Source organism: Ahaetulla prasina, chromosome 1 (assembly GCF_028640845.1).
Source record: "Ahaetulla prasina isolate Xishuangbanna chromosome 1, ASM2864084v1, whole genome shotgun sequence".
Taxonomy (NCBI): Eukaryota; Metazoa; Chordata; class Lepidosauria; order Squamata; family Colubridae; genus Ahaetulla; species Ahaetulla prasina.
This window is the reverse complement of record NC_080539.1, coordinates 4,599,679-4,616,340: the sequence shown is the minus strand read 5'-3', so window position 1 is coordinate 4,616,340 and position 16,662 is coordinate 4,599,679. Positions and strand designations below refer to the sequence as shown.

Below are 16,662 nucleotides of genomic sequence, written 5' to 3'. Positions count from 1 at the left end.
GGGTCATTTTCTTAATTAATGAGGCCTTAATGGTCTACAGTAACTCTTAGCCAACTTCAAGCCTTTAGGAAGCATTCTGTATTCCCGTAGATTTGGCTCCACGTGTGAGAATTAAATCTCCTTTGGATGCAACCAATCTGTTTAAAGGATGAATAGAAGTTTCCATGGTTTTAATCTGTTCAGAGTTGCTTTTTTTCTCCAGACAAAACTGCTGAGCTTTGAAAGAAATAAGAAATGGGGACAATTTGTCCAGCTAAAATAACCGCAGCCTTTTGGAGAGAAAGATTTAGGGGCAAAAGTGAATAAGGTTGCTATTTTTATAGCACCAGTCAATATCTCTGTTAGTATAAAATGTGCTATTCACATACTGAGGAAATTACTTTGGAGAACATCTCAAAAGTGGCCATAACCTCTGTACGAATGGCTGCAACCAATCCTTGCAATCTACAGATAGTTCTCACCTTACAACAGTTCGTTTAATGGCTGTACAAAGTTACAAAGCACTGAAAAAAAGTGATTTAGGACCATTTTCACACTTACAACTGTTGCAGCATCATCATGTGATCAAAATTTCGACACTTGGCAACTGACTCATAGTTATAACAATCGCAGTGTTCCGGAGTGTGATGTGAACTCTTTCTGCGACCTTCTGACAAGCAAAATGTATGGGAAAGCCAGATTCACATTACTAACTTAACAACTGCAGTGGTTCCCTTAACAACAGTGTCAAGAAAGGTCTTAAAATGAGGCAAAATTCACTTCGCAACTGCCTCCCTTAGCAACAGAAATTTTGGGCTCAAATTGTGGTCGTTAAGTCGAGGACTACCTGTAATTTCTACCAGGGCTGCGTTATGCCAGTTGTTCAGCGTGGCTCAGATTCTGGGAATTTGTTAATTAACAACCTTGTGCAATCAGGCCAAAAGTAAATAGCAACAGTACCTTAGCATCAAATTCAGCTAACCTTTCAAAATAATGATTGAGCAGGTTTTCCACAAATTTAAAAAAAAGAGAGGGGATGTAATTGAAACAAACGTATAGAATATTCTATTCTGTAGAATAATATTCTATTTTATAGAATAATATTGTATTCTATTTTACTCTATTCTATATTGTTATTCTATTCTATATTGTTATTCTATTCTATTCTATTCTATTCTATTCTATTCTATTCTATTCTATTCTATTCTATTCTATTCTATTCTCTATCTCGTGTAATGAATTGACAAGTTCAGCATATTTTTGCTCCCATGGCTCGTTCTTCGGTTTACATACAATTAATTTCCGGATTGTAAAACTCTAAAGTTTAGATCTGGGTTATGCCTTGAATGGTGTGGGAGAATTGCAAGGTCTAAACTAGATTTTTCAATCCTTTAAGACTAAAAATCTTTTAAAACCTGCAATGTTTTACATTCCGAAAAGAAAGCAATAGCAATCTACAGGTATTCCTTGAGTTACAACCAAAATTGCACCCAAAATTTCTGGTTTTAAGTGAGTTTCACCCCATTTTACAACCTTTCTTGCCAGAGCTGTTAAGTCAGTCACTGCAGTGGGTAAGTTAGTAGCATGGTTGTTAAGTGAATCTGGCTTCCCCATTAATTTTGTTTGTCAGAAGGTCACAAAAGGGGATCATGTGACTCCGGGATACTGCAACCGTCATAAATAAAGGTAATCCTCAACTTACAACCTCAATTGGGTCCAACTTTTTACGATCTTTCTTGACATTATTGTTAAGTGAATCACTACAGTGTTTAAGTTAGTAACATGGTTGTTAAGTGAATCTTGGCTCCCCCATTTACTTGTCGGAATGTCACAAAAGGGACTCACCCCAGGACTCGGCAACCGTCATAAATATGAATCCGTTGCCAAGGGACCGAATTTTGATCACGTGACCGCAGGGATGCCTGAAACGGTCACAAGTGTGAAAAACAGTCAATAATTCACTTTTTTCAATGCCTTTGTAACTTTGAACAGTCACTAAATGAAAAGTGGTAAGTTGAGGACTACCTGTACTTGTAAAATTTGTCCAAAACCCCCACAAAATCATGACCTTGAAACGGTCAAGCTCAGCTGAAGGGATTTTTTTTTTATTTGATAAAGGAGATTCCTAGGGAACAATCCTTAGCTCAGCCTTTTCATTTTATGCTTTCAATGCCACGCGCAGGATGCTGATTTTTTAAAAAGTCATCACCCCGTACTGCAGAAATGGAGACAGCAAAATTTTCAAATATTCACTCTTCTACTGCCATTGAAAAATATGCACGTTATTGTCTGGAGATCAATCGGGCAAAACAAAAGAAGAATTGTCCCCCCTCTCCTTTTTGCTGAGTTGTGTGTTTCTCTTGTCCTCAGTGCTAGAGGGCACAGAAAGCAACAGTCTGACACACACACACACACACACACACACACACACGTGACACATTCTCATTATTAGAGTTGGCAACATATTTCTCTAGACCTCTGGACCCAATCAGTTGTCTCGTGATTGTGCAAAGTCAAATTGCAAAGTGAGAGAAAGCTGTTTCTTGCTCATTTTTATTAGCATAGATGGTACATAGGTGAGAGGGAGGGAGGGAGGGAGGGTCAAATAGAGAGAGGGAGAGATGATAGAGGATAGGAAGACATACAGACAAATAGATATGGATAGATATATAAGTGATAGATAGATAGATAGATAGATAGATAGATAGATAGATAGATAGATAGATAGATAGATAGATAGATAGATAGATAGACAGACAGATAGATAGACAGACAATAGATAATGATAGAGAGAGAGATAGAGAGATAGATAGATAGATAGATAATGATAGATAGATGATAGATAGATAAATAGATAGATAGATAGATGATATAGACAGACAGATAGATAGATATGAATGAAGAAAGATGATAGATAGATAATGATAGATAGATAGACAGATAGAGAAAGATGATAGATATAGATAGATAGATAGATAGATAGATAGATAGATAGATAGATAGATAGATAGATGATAGGTAGGTAGGTAGGTAGGTAGGTAGATCGATCGATCGATCGATCGATCGATCAGTAGATAGATAGATCGGTAGGTAGGGAGAGAGAGAGAGAGAGATAGGAACAGAGAAAGATGATAGAAATAGATAGATAATGATAGATGATAGGGAGGGAGGGGGAGAGAGAGAGAGAGAGAGGCGGGCAGGCAGATGGTAGATAGGCAATAGTTAAAGAATGATCTAGATCAGGGGTCCTCAAACTTTTTAAACAGGGGGCCAATTCAGGGTCCCTCAGACTGTTGGAGGGCCGGACTGGCTGGGTGGGTGTGGCTAGGTCATGTGACTAGATGGGCGTGGCCAATTTAACAGTCCATTAAACAATGCACACAAATTAAACTTTCATTTGTTTTGCTCCTGGGGGGTGGTTTATTTGCCCTTTTTTTTTTGCATGTTGCTCTTTTGGTTGCCTTTTCTTTTTTACTAGATCGTTTTTTTCAGTTGTTCAGGAGTCTAGTGGTCCACTTCAGGAAACTCAAAGTTTTGCAGCAGTTCTTCTCAGCCCCAAGGAGCTTGAGAAATCTCTCTCTCCCTCCCCCTCTTTCTCTTTCTTTCTGTCTCTGTCTCTCTTTCTATCTCTCCCTTTCTCTCTCCCCCTCTGTCTATCCATCCGTCTCTCTTTCTCTAACTATCTTCTGGAGGCGTGGAGATGAAAAACAGGTGGTTTTTGCCCGTTTTTTAGCCTCCTGGGGCATCTGTGCGCCCCGTTTTTCACCTCCCCCACCTCCAGAACATCTCTGCAGGCCAAAATTGTTGGCCTTACCTTTCAGCTCCAGCCCACAGGGCTCGCGGAGGTAAGTCCTGTGCTCGGCCGAAGGGTAGGCAGGGCGATGTGGGTGGGGAAGCCTCGTGGTCCTGCGCGGGCCAGATTAATGGCCGCAGGTGGCCCACGGGCCGTAGTTTGAGGACCCATGATAAAGATAATAGGTAGATAGATAGATAGATAGATAGATAGATAGATAGGGTGGGTGGGAGGGAGGGAGGGAGAGAGAGACAGACAGACAGACAGACAGACAGGCAGACAGACAGACAGACAATGATAGATAGATAAATGATAGATAGATAGATAAATGATAGAGATAGATGATAGATGATAGATAGATAGATTATATAAATCGATCGATAGATGATAGACAAGAGAGATAGATAGATGATAGATAGATAGATAGATGATATAGACAGACAGACAGACACAGACAGACAGACAGATGATAGAGATTATACAGATTGATCAATCGATCGATAGAATAGACAGAGATAGATAGATAGATAGATAGATAGATAGAGAAAGATGATAGATATAGATAGATAGATAGATAGATAGATAGATAGATAGATAGATAGATAGATAGATTATATAGATCGATTGATCAATCGATCAATAGATGATAGATAGATAGATAGATAGATAGATAGATAGATAGATATAGATATAGATAGATCAGACAGCAGACAGACAACAGACAGATAGAGGATAGATAGATAGATAGATAGATAGATAGATAGATAGATAGATAGATAGATAGATCAATCGATCGATAGAATAGACAGAGATAGATAGATACATAGATAGATAGATGATATAGACAGAGAGACAGACAGACAGACAGACAGACAGACAGACAAATGATAGATAGATAGATAGATAGATAGATAGATAGATAGATAGATAGATAGATAGATAGATAGATTATATAGATCAATTGATTGATCAATCGATCAATAGATGATAGATAGATAGATAGATAGATAGATAGATAGATAGATAGATAGATAGATAGATAGAGTATAGATTGAAAAGTCAGATAGAGTTAATAGATAAAGACTGTCCCCAAGTTACGACCACAACTTGGTGCAGGATTTCTGTTGTTAATCAAGGTGCTTGTTAAAAGAGTCATGTCTCATTTTGTAACTTTTTTTGGCCACAGTTGTTAAATAAATGACTGCGGTGTTAAACAAACCCCATGGTCATTAAGTGAATCCAGCATGCCTTTTTTGTCTTTGCTTGTCAGAAGCTGGCTGGGGAGGCCACCCGTGGCCATCACGTGGCCCTGGGATGCAACACACATTATAAACACATGTCTGTGTTGCCTAGCACACAAATTTTGATCCCATGTTCGCGAGGTTGCTGCAAAAACTGCGCCGAGTCGCTTAACAACCATGGCCCCCCCAAAAATTTGATCATTACATTGAACGCGATTCACTTAACAACCTCCTTGTTTCAGCCATGGAAATTCTGGCTGCAAGTCGAGAACTGCTTCTTCTTCTTTTTTTTTTTAAACCCCACAAGCCTTATAAATCTCCCTGGTATTATTTGCACCGGTCCATTTGAAAATAAAATTATTTGCGCCGGTCCATTTGAAAAATAAAACCGGGTGGATTTTCTTGGAGTCTAAAGGGGGAAAACTAAACAACACCCTCCTGTTGCTTCTTTCCAAGTTTGTTTCAAGACGTAACTCTCCAAATATAGCAAGAGGGAGTGGCGTCAAAACTCTGAACTGAAAAAAAAAACTTGTTGGAAAAGAGGTTTAGTTTTTCACGTCTCCGTCGTCCCATCCAGGCGGACCAAAGTCCTCCAGCCGTTCAAACTTTTATTTCCTCGGAATAACTTTCTGAGTTGGGTGGCAGCCGACCAGCAGAATGAATCCTGGCCAAATTCTGCAAGACGCCCCCGTCCGAAAAATCGCCATTTTTGGCGGCACTCACGGCAATGAGCTGTCGGGGGTGTTTCTGGTCAAATCTTGGCTAGAAAATGGAGCGGAGATCGAAAGGCCGGGGTTGAAGGTACAGCCTTTCCTGGCTAACCCACGAGCTGTGGAAAAATGCTGCCGTTATATAGACTGCGACCTGAACCGGGTGTTTGATTCCGAAAATCTTGGGTAAGCTTAAACCGGATGGGTTGTGGGCAGCGGTCGGTTTCACATATTCTTACCACCGGTTCGCCTCGTGCACACGCCTTCGTTGCATGTGCTTTGCTCACTCGTGCACCTTCCAAAAATGTGGCTAAATTGGACGGCATTATGTCGGGCTGGGAGGCTACCAGTTCACCCGAACTGGTACGAACCGACTGAATGCTATTTCTGGCAGTGGTGGGTTTCGAATTTTTTTACTACTGGTTCTGTGGGTGTGGCTTGGTGGGCGTGGCAGGAGAAAGATACTGTAAAATCTCCATTCGCACACCCCACTCTAGGGGAAGGATACTGCAAAATCCCCATTTCCTCCCGATCAGCTGGGACTCGGGAGGCAGAGAATAGATGGGGGCGGCGCCAGTCAGAATTTTTACTACCGGTTCTCCTAACTACTCAGAATTTCCATTACCGGTTCTCCAGAACCGGTCAGAACCTGCTAAAACCCACCTCTGACCTCTGATTGTGGGAATGCACGCCACAGGTTACTTACCTTCGCTACCAGATCACAAATGTGAGCGTGTGCGACTCCTCCACACATGCTCAGAGCCTTCTGCGCATGCGCCGAGGGTCAAAAACAGGACGATAGGGACGTGAAGACGTCCAGGTGGGTGGGCAGAGCTTCCTGCTGCCGGCCCTACCGGATCACGCGAGCTGGATAGATCCGGCTGAATTTCACCACTGATGCATGCACGCACAACGCTAGAACATTGGACTGAGTTTAGATATCCTGCGGTATCGTTATTTGTTGATATTTTATGGAATAGATATTATTGATGTATTTAAAAATGTTTATACAGGTTAGTCCTCGATTTATGACCACAACAGAGGCCAACATTTCCCTCGCTAAGCGAGGCAGTTGATGAGTGAGTTTTGCGGCCCATTTTGCAACCTTTTCTGCCACCGTTGTTAAGTGAATCACTATCAAACACCGGGAAACTCAGGAGATTCAGGCAGTTCAAATGAGCACAGGTTGGCCACAACTGAGCCCAAGATTTACGTCGCTAAGTGAAACATTTGCTTACATAATTTTGTATTTATTGATTTATTTTATCAGGTTCATGTAAGTGTATATTGGAGGTGGTGACCCTTGGAGAGCTGTATGCAATGAAATTTCATTTTAATGCATGCCAATTAGTGTATATTCAAAGTGACAATCAAGTTATTATTCTACTTTATTCTATTTTATGACTTTTCTTGCCAGAGTTGTTAAGTGAATCATTGCATTTGTTAAGTGAGTAACATGGTTGTTAAGTGAATCTGGATTTCCCCCTTGACTTTGCTTGTCAGAAGGTCGCTAAGGAGATCACATGACCCTGGGACGCTGCGACCGTCATAAGTATGAGTCAGTTGCCAAGCGTCTGAATTTTGATCATGTGATCGTGGGAACGACTCTACGGTCGTGTGAAAAATGGTCATAAGTCACACTGTAACTTTGAACAGTCACTAAATGAACTGTTGTAACTTGAAAACTACTACCTTTTCATGATGAACCCTTCTAGGCAGACAAATTAATCCTTAATTTTATTTCAGCATTCTCACGAGGAGCTCCATTTGAATAGAAACCAATCCGGCCCTGCTAATGCTTGGGGAAAAACATAATGGAGATAACAAAACAAGATGACAGAGTTGGAAGGGACCTGGGAGGTCTTCTAGCCCAACCTGTCATGTCCCACTCCTCCTCTGATGGCCGGGTCGGGGAAGTCCGTATCAAGCGTGCCTCTGCAGCTCTGCCAAAGTCCTATCAGAGGCCTCAGGGCAGGCAGGAATCCAAGGTGTGACTTCAGCAATCCAGATTAGACTTTGCCTGACTCAGAGAATGCCAGAAAGCAGATCCTTTATATAGGCCATGGGGTGTGGCTCCATGACTCAGCACTTATCCAGGCCTGCCCCTCCCTTCCTTTTGCTGACATCGCCTCTCCATTCTCCAGAAGCGTGGATCTATCCATTGCATCGTTTCGTCTCCAGCTGTTGGTAATCCCAGCTCGTGGCTGGCTTCAGGCGCATATGCTATCGGAGGGAGGTTTGTTTGTTCGGTTTGTCCGGACATGGTGCCAGGGCTGGGGGCTGGAGGCATGCCAGGACATTCTTCTGTACTATCAGCGTCCGGCAGGAGATAAGAGGGGCCCGGCTGTGGCGGGGGGAGCGAGCGAGGCACAACACAACCCCTTGCTCAAACAGCATCCCAGACAAATGTTATCCAATCTCTTCTTTTAAAAAATCCAGCGTTGGAGCACCCACAACCTCTGGAGACAAGCCATTCCAGAGATTAATTAACAGAATAACAGAGTTGGAAGGGACCTTAGAGATCTTCTAGTCCAACCCCCTGCTCAAGCAGGAAATCCTATATACCATTTCAGACAAATTGAAGCACCCGCAATTTCCGGTGGCAGGCTGTTCCGCTGGTTAATCATCCTGACTGTTAGGAAGTTTCTCCTTAGTTCCAGGTTGCTTCTGTCCTTGATTAGTTTCCATCCGTTGCTTCTTCTGCCTTCTGGTGCTTTGGAAAACAAAATCTGGCATGGTGACAACCTTTCTATCTTCTTTCCACGTTCCAAAATAGGAAGACTTGTTTGAAGAAAGCATTAGAAGGAAAAAGTCAAGTCGACCAATCAGAATACAGCAGGAAGGGACCATCTAGGTCATCTAGTCCAACCCCCTGCTCAAGCAGGAGACCTTATACCAAGTGATGGCTAACCTTTTTGCAATCGTATGCCATGATGGAAGGGGCGGGGGGATTGCACACGTGCCCAAACCCATAATTCAATGAGCCCCGCCTCCGCGCATGCGCATGCGACCCCTCCCTCCCTGCTCCCTCTGCTCCTGGCACGCAATGCCCTGGCACACCCGTTTTTCTCTCACTCCAGAGCCTCTCTAGGAGTCCGGGGAGGGTGAAAACAGCCTTCCCCACCCCCTCGGAGGCGCTCCGGAGGCCAGAAACGGCCTGTTTGCCAACTTCCAGTGGGACCGGAAGGCCCATTTTTTGCTGTCCCCAGACTTCAGAGCCTCTCTAGGAGTCTGGGGAGGGTAAAAACAGCCTTCCCCACTCCCCGGAGGCTGTCGGGAGTCCAGAAACAGCCCAACTTCTGATGGGACTGGAGCTGAGCTCACCTGCCCACTGATATGGCTACACGTACTGCCTGTGGCATGCTTGCCATAGATTCGTCATTGTCGTGTCCCACTCCTCCGCTGACGGCCGGGTCAGGGAAATCTGAATCAGGCGTGCTTCTGCAGCTCTGCCAAAGTCCTAGCAAAGTCCTTAGGGCAGGCAGGAGACCAGAAAGTGACTTCAGCAAGATATGTTTAGACTTTGCCTGACTCAGAGAATGCCAGAAAGCAGGTCCTTTATATAGGCCATGGGGTGTGGCTCCATGACTCAGCACTTATCCAGGCCTGCCCCTCCCTTCCTTCTGTTGCCTCCGTCTAAAGCTGGCTGAGGAACTCTGAGGAACTCTGGGAGTTGAAGTCCACAAGCCTTAAAAGAACCAAGTTTGCAGACCCCTGCCCTAGACCATTCTGGATAAAAAGCTGCCCAATCTCTTCTAGAATAACCTCCACTGATGGAGCATCTGTAATTTCTGGAGGCAGCACCCATTCATTGTTTTGTCGAGAAATTTCTCCTTATTATTTAGGTTGCTTCTCTCCTGGATTAGTTTCCACCCGTTGCTTTTTTGTCCTGCCTTCAGGTGCTTTGGAGAATAAGTGGACCTAGGATTTTGTTTTCCACTAAATAAGCAAAGTTCACAGGCTCCACCATCTTTTATGCCGTTATTTGCACGCCCTGAAGGATCAGTAAAATTTGGGAATCAAAACTTTGACACTGCTTTTTAACCTCTGACGTGCTTCGTTTCTGCCTTCGGTCTCACCGATGTTGCCAGCAGTCACTCGAAGAGCAATTTGAAGCTTTGGTGTTGAAATAAGTCATAATCCTCTGCGGGGGTTAAAAAAAATCCTGTTTTTAAAGCTCTTGAAAATGCTTTCCTTGGCTCGCAGCCTTTTTGCTAAATACCAAGAACCGGGGTAGCCAATTCCACGCAGCTAACGATTATTTGGACACAGCAGGCAGGCCAAGAGGTATGTTAGACAACCTTTTGGAGAAAAAAAAAAGATAAAATAAATTAAAAACTGCTTGCTAGATGCATTTAGTTGGCCTGGAACCTCTAAAAGAGATCCTGTATCGAAAGCGGTCCGTTTCACTCGTTCTACCCCCCCAAAGTACATTGAACTGTTGTGGAAATCTGTACACGCAGAATATATTTGGGTGGTTGAAGCAACCAAATTTTAATCCCAAAGGTGTTTGTTCTAGAGGCAACTGGTCTTTCTGGGGTTTTTTTTTTTTTTTGAAGACGCTTCGCTTCTCATCCGAGAAGCTTCTTCAGTTCTGACAGGATGGTGGGGAAGGGAAGGATTTGTATTCCTTGCAGACAAAGCCGGTCATTTGCATCCTTTTAGAGGGTCGTGGAGGCCACTTGGAAGTTTATCTATTCCTGTAGTCTGCAGTTTTTTCCTATGGAAAATCCATTCCTACTCCCGCACCATTCAAAGGGTCTTCATCCCAAATTGCATAGCTAAAAGTCTATGGAGATTCTCCATCATCCAGGTCATGGTTGTCCCAAAGGTGCTTTTTTCAGGAGGCAACTGGACTTTCTGGGTTTTTTTTTCTTTTGAAGACGTTTCGCTTCTCATCCGAGAAGCTTCTTCAGCTCTCTTCAGGTGACCCTGAGGACCCAGATAAACCTCCAAGTGCTTCAAGGACCCTCAAAAAGCATGCAAATATTCTAGTCCTGTACCAATAAAGCAGAATATTTGTAGCTCAGGGTTGAAATGAGCGCTCTCTGAGCTTGCTTGTTTCCTTGCGGAAAAATGGTAAAACGGGGCAAAAACTCAACACATTTCTCAACGAGCGAGATCAATTTTTGGGCACAATTGTGGTCGTAAGTCAAGTCACGTTATCTCCAGCGGGTGAAATCTAAATCTCTTTCCTAACGGTTCGGTGGGCGTGGCTTGGGCGTGGCTTGGGTGGTGGTCATGTGACTGGGTGGGGCTGGCTATGTAACCGTGTGACTCGGGGATCAAAAGACAGAAACTCACTAACAATGTCCTGCTGGAGCAGGGTTGGCCTCTGTGGCTCAGACTGGTAAGACAGTCTGTTATTAACAGCAGCTGCTTGCAATTACTGCAGGTTCAAGTCCCACCAGGCCCAAGGTTGACTCAGCCTTCCATCCTTTATAAGGTAGGTAAAATGAGGACCCAGATTGTTGGGGGCAATAAGTTGACTTTGTATATAATGTACAAATGGATGAAGACTATTGCTTGACATAGTATAAGCCACCCTGAGTCTTCGGAGAAGGGCGGGATATAAATGCAAATTTAAAAAAAAAAGATGACTTCCAGGTCCCTTCCAGCCCTGGATTATGTAGTGCCAAGTTTGTAGTCCTTCCTTCCTTCCTTCCTTCCTTCCTTCCTTCCTTCCTTCCTTCCTTCCTTCCTTCCTTCCTTCCTTCCTTCCTTTCTCTCTCTCTCTTTCTCTCTCTCTCTCTCTCTCTCTCAAAAACGACCCCTCCCCATTTTTTGCCTAGCATGCTTCCAGGAAGCCTGCTGAGAGCAAAAACGGACTCCCCCCACCCCTACCTCCATTAAAAAATGGCTATCCGGATCACACGATCCGGTCCGAACCGGGAGCATTTCACCCCTGGTTATCTCCATTTGCATACTGCCCAGCGGACATCAAACAAGCGAAGTGAATGGGGTATCCGGATTCACTTAAGAACCGGGGCAAAAAAAAAAGGTCGGGATTCACTTAACAACTGCTTTGTTTGGAAACGGAAATGCTGGACTAGTGGACCTTCAAGGTCCCTTCCAACTCTGCTGCGCTGTTAAAGGCACTGAGGAATGAGAAAGGCGCCGGCAGAAGCTGCTCTCCCAACAAAAAAATAGTTCTGACAAAGTTTGGAAGAGAAGTTGCTGGCATTTCTTTCTTCCTACTCCCCCCGCCCCCCCAACAGGTGCTCAGTGGAATTTTTTGCCGGTCACACATAATGATGGTTTTTCTTAAGTCCGTCTGCAACCACAAGGGCTGTAGTCTGCTGTAACCAAGAAACTTTGAAATCAATTCGTTTTGCCAAATACCTTCCCTTGCGGATCGCTGCTCAGTCCTTCCCTATCCCGTTTCAGCTTCCAGCAGCTGCTTTTCATTTCAAAATGCACATTAAAAGGAGGGGGGAGGGGGAGGGAGGGGGAGGGGAAAAGAGAGGGAGAGATTTTTTCCATATCTCTACAGATTATAAATGGAGAAAACAATTTATGATGTAACAAAAAAAAAGGGGAAGGGGAAGGAAAGGAAAGGAAAGGAAAGAAAAAGAAAGGAAAGGAAAGGAAAGGAAGAGGGAAGGAAAGGAAGAGAAAAGAAAGAGCTAAGGAAAAGAAGAGAGAAGGGAAGGGAAGAAGGGAAGGGAAGGAAAGGAAAGGAAAGGAAAGGAAAGGAGAAAAAAAGGAAAGGAAAGGAAAGGAAAGGAAAGGAAGAGGGAAGGAAAGGAAAGGAAAGGAGAAAAGAAAGAGCTAAGGAAAAGAAGAGAGAAGGAAAGGGAAGGGAAGGGAAGAAGGGAAGGAAAGGAAAGGAGAGGAGAAAAGAAAAGAAAAAGAAAAGGAAAGGAAAGGAAAGGAAAAGAAAAGAAAAGAAAAGAGAAAAGAAGGAAAGGAAAGGAAAGGAAAGGAAAGGAAAGGAAAGGAAAGGAAAGGAAAGGAAAGGAAAGGAAAACCCCAAACCTTCTCCTTATCAGCACTTTAGCAAAAATGTCATCTTAATGAACGTTAAGGAATGAAATCTTGATATCTTGTTTTTTTAATCAAGCTATTTCCTCTCAGTTCAGTTTTGTTTTATCTCCTTGCAAAAATAACAGTATTCAAACATGTTAATTTAAGTGGGTTCCTTCTGTAGCATAGCCGCCACAGGAGGAATGGGGTCGAAATAAAGAGAACACGTTTTTCTTTCAAAAGATTTGGGGTTTATAATTTAAAATAAAATTAAAACTTCCCTGATTGTTAATCCTTCCAAATGCTCTCTACCTGCAAAGCATCAAATCTTTAGAGCACCAATTCTCAACCTTCTTAGGTTGAAGATTTATGGACTCCAACTCCCAAAATCCCTCAGTCAGCTATGTTGGATGGGGGTTGTAGGAGTTGAGCTTAAAATTACAAAGGATGAGAAACACCACCCCTCTTTGTCATCTCTTTCTCTCTCTCTCATCTCTTTCTATCATCTCTCTCTCTCTCTCTCTCCATCTGTCTGTCTGTCTGTCTGTCTGTCTGTCTGTCTGTCTGTCTGTCTATCTATCTATCTATCATCTATCTACAATCTCTATCTATCTAATCTATCTATCTATCTATCTATCTATCTATCTATCTATCTATCTATCTATCTATCTATCTATCTATCCATCCATCTATCTATCCATCTATCTACAATCTCTATCTATCTTATCTATCTACAATATCTTATCTATCTATCTATCTATCTATCTATCTATCTATCTATCTATCTAATTTCTCTCTCTCTCTCTTTACAGCTCCTTGCAGTGTCCTTACAATCATGTAGCTGAAATTTACAGTATTTTTCTTTTGCTGAAAAACACGCCATTTACCTCTCGTGGAAAAATACCCATTGGGATGAAAAAAGGTTATAAAATTGGTGTCAGCCTCCACTCCACTCTTCATTTATTTTTAAATGATTATATCAGTAGATAGAATGTAAAATGTTTATTTCTGTATTATAAACTTTTAGGATCATGAGGTGAATCATACCACCGTCCGGGGTAAGGGAAAAGAGCTTATTATTAGTGTCGGCTGACATAACTGGGAGAAGGGGTGATTAATGATTGAATGTTATCAGCGCGCGCTTTCCTAACCGACACTGCATTCCTGAGTTGACTGACATCCAGAGACCTGTGGAAGAAGATTACCACGAGGGGCCGTGAAGGAGTTGGCATTGGACCAGACCAGCCTGACCTCCTGGAGGAGGAGGGACAATTGGGGGGATATGATATGTTTGCCATATTTTGTCTCAGTTCCAGCTTTGCTTGGCTGCTAACCAGACTGTAAAAGTAAAAGTACTTGTTTCCAATCCAAATGGAGTCAAGGTGAATTCTTTCCTATTTGCCGTCGGGGGTAGCCTGACATTAAGCTGGAACACTCAATCATGTCTACCAACCAGGATTGCAATCGCAATACCGGGGGGGAAGAAAACCCAAAGGTGATAGAAGGAGAAGGCCTGCTGCCGGCTGAACTGGGGGAGGCGTCCGGAGGTATTTCTTCTGTCAGTTTTAACCCTGAGCTGGAGATAATGCAGTTGGAAGAAGAGAGGAGGCAACCCGATTTCAAGGAACCTCCCTCTGGAGTAACTACAAGGAGAAAGGAGAAACAACGCACTTTGTCCGAGTGGGCTGAGGAGCAGAAAGTCAGAGACAGCCTCCAATTGGACGAAGCACTACGCTTATTTCGTGAAGTGAAAGTAAGGCAAGCTGCTCGCCAAAGGTATGAATCCCCTGTTCAGTCCTCCAAGGGGGGAGGGGAAGAAGAAATTACAAAGAGGCCCGTTAGAGGTGATTTCCAGGGTGATGAGATTCCTGAAGAGACAGAAACTCTCTCCCCAGAGGAAGCTGAATTGGATGGGGGCTGGGCGCCACCTGCTGACCAAGCAAGGCCGCGCAGGGGAAGGAAAAAGCCAAAAATTCCCCCCATATTAGAAAATTTGATGGAAATGCGAAGGAGCTGGAATTGTTCCTGGCGATAGTGAATGACCACATGTTAGACTGGGGGGGAGATTATTGGTCACAGGCAGCACAAGTTAGAGCTGTGACCCATAATTTGACCGGAAGAGCAGCTGCATGGTTTGTGTCGCTGTATAAAAACCACTCCCCCCTACTGCAAAATTACGAGCATTTTATTACGGCACTAAGGAGGAGGTTTGAGGACCCCTGGCAGAGCAGAAAGGCCAAAGGTCGAATGAAAACCATCAGGCAAGGGAGGAGACCGGTGGCTGATTATACCAGGAATTCAGTGATCTAGTCCCTTGATGAGAGGGTGGTCGGAGGTGATCCTGGTCGACTTTACAAAGAGGGCCTGAATGGAGATCTCTATGAACTGTGCGGGCAGCGTCTCCAACCACATTGTATGGCTGGTATACCCTGGCAGCAGAGATGGAAATTGAACTAGTGAAGGACCGTAGCAGAAGGCAGCGCACTGGAAGACCTTACCGGCCCATTCTCCTGGGTGGCCCTCAAGGGACACGCCCAGACCAGAGGGAGGGGACAACGATCGACTGCGTGCTACAGATGTGGAAAAGAGGCCATCGGGCAGCCGACTGTCGAGTGAAGTTGGTTCCAAGCACGACCCCTGGTGGTGGGAAGGAACCAGTGAAACCAACTGCTAAGGCGCGAAAACCGGCAAAAGTGGAGGACGGCATTGCCAAGAAGGGCACGCCCATCAAGGAGGATCAAGCGTCGACCGACACTGATGACAGCAAAACCACATCGGAGTCCGGCGAAGACTTTCTGGTGAGTTGGGCACGGGGCCCTTGGACATTCCAGTCAACCTGCATGTTCCTCCTCGGGCAACAAGGGGAAATGTTAGCATTATTAGATTCGGGATGTACTAGGTGCATGATCAGTCCCGAACTAGTAGAAAAATGGAACTAAGGTTGAGAACCCTAAGCAGGCCCATAGCATTTGCCCAGTTGGATGGCAGTGTGGCAGGGGGAGGACCCGCCCATTTTGTAACAGAGCCCATAGAAATGGAAATTGGAGACCATCGCGAGATTTTAAACTTCATAGTAGCCCCTGGAATGGACCAACCTTTGGTACTAGGACTGTCGTGGTTGCGGAAATGGAACCCCCATATTAACTGGAGAACGGGAGTCTTACGGTTCCGCTCAAAAGCGTTAAAAGGAGAAAAAGGGGGTTCCAAGAAGAGTCAGACTATGGCCATGCTCCAAGATAAATGGGGGGCAATGGTTGAACGGATAGATGGGGAGGAAAGGATACCTAAGGAATACTGGGACCTGCGAGAAGTCTTTAGTGAGAAAGCATCAGGCGTTTACCTCCCCATAGGCCTATTGATTGTGCCATCGACATCCTTCCGGGGTAAAACTTCCAAAACCAAAAGCTTATCCCATGACCCAAAAGAATTGGGAGAGCTACGAAAGTTCATAGACAAAACCTAGAGCGGGCTTTATCCAACCAGCTAGGCCTCGCGTGGCCGCACCTGTGATGTTCCGCGAAAAGAAAGACGGCTCATTTCGTCTTATAGTTGACTATAGAAATTTGAACGCTGTGTGCGCCGAAAACATATACCCCATGCCGCTCATGAAAGATATGTTAGCACACTTAGCGAAGGGGAAGTTCTTCACCAAATTGGACCTGCGAGAAGCTTATTACAGAGTCCGTATAAAGGAGGGGGATGAATGGAAAACCGCTTTCAACTGTCCACTACGGTGTTTCCAGTTTCGAGTACTGCCTTTTGGTCTGCAGGGGGCGCCTGCAGTTTTTATGCAGCTGATAAATGAAATACTCCATCAACATTTGTTCAAAGGAGTTCTTGTCTACCTTGACGACATACTCATCTATACAGAAACTATGGAAGAACACATTAAACTAGTAAGAGCAGTTCTCAAAAAGTTATTATCTGCTGAACTGTATTGCAAGCTATCCAAATGTGATTTCCATCAAACCAA

The 16,662-nt window shown here is 44.0% G+C and overlaps 1 protein-coding gene across 3 annotated transcripts in view; it reads left to right on the top strand.

Annotated features, from left to right (window-relative positions):
* ASPA (aspartoacylase) overlaps positions 1-16,662 on the top strand; it is a 34,935-nt gene that overhangs the window by 911 nt on the left and 17,362 nt on the right. For 2 of the 3 annotated variants that reach the window (XM_058164046.1, XM_058164045.1), the window contains exon 1: positions 5,558-5,909. The exons of the other annotated variant lie outside the window; for it this stretch is intronic. In XM_058164046.1, the coding sequence (XP_058020029.1) occupies positions 5,671-5,909 (239 nt within the window). In that variant the 5' untranslated portion in view covers positions 5,558-5,670. Of the gene's footprint in view, positions 1-5,557; positions 5,910-16,662 lie in introns of those variants that run through there. 3 annotated transcript variants of the gene reach the window in all.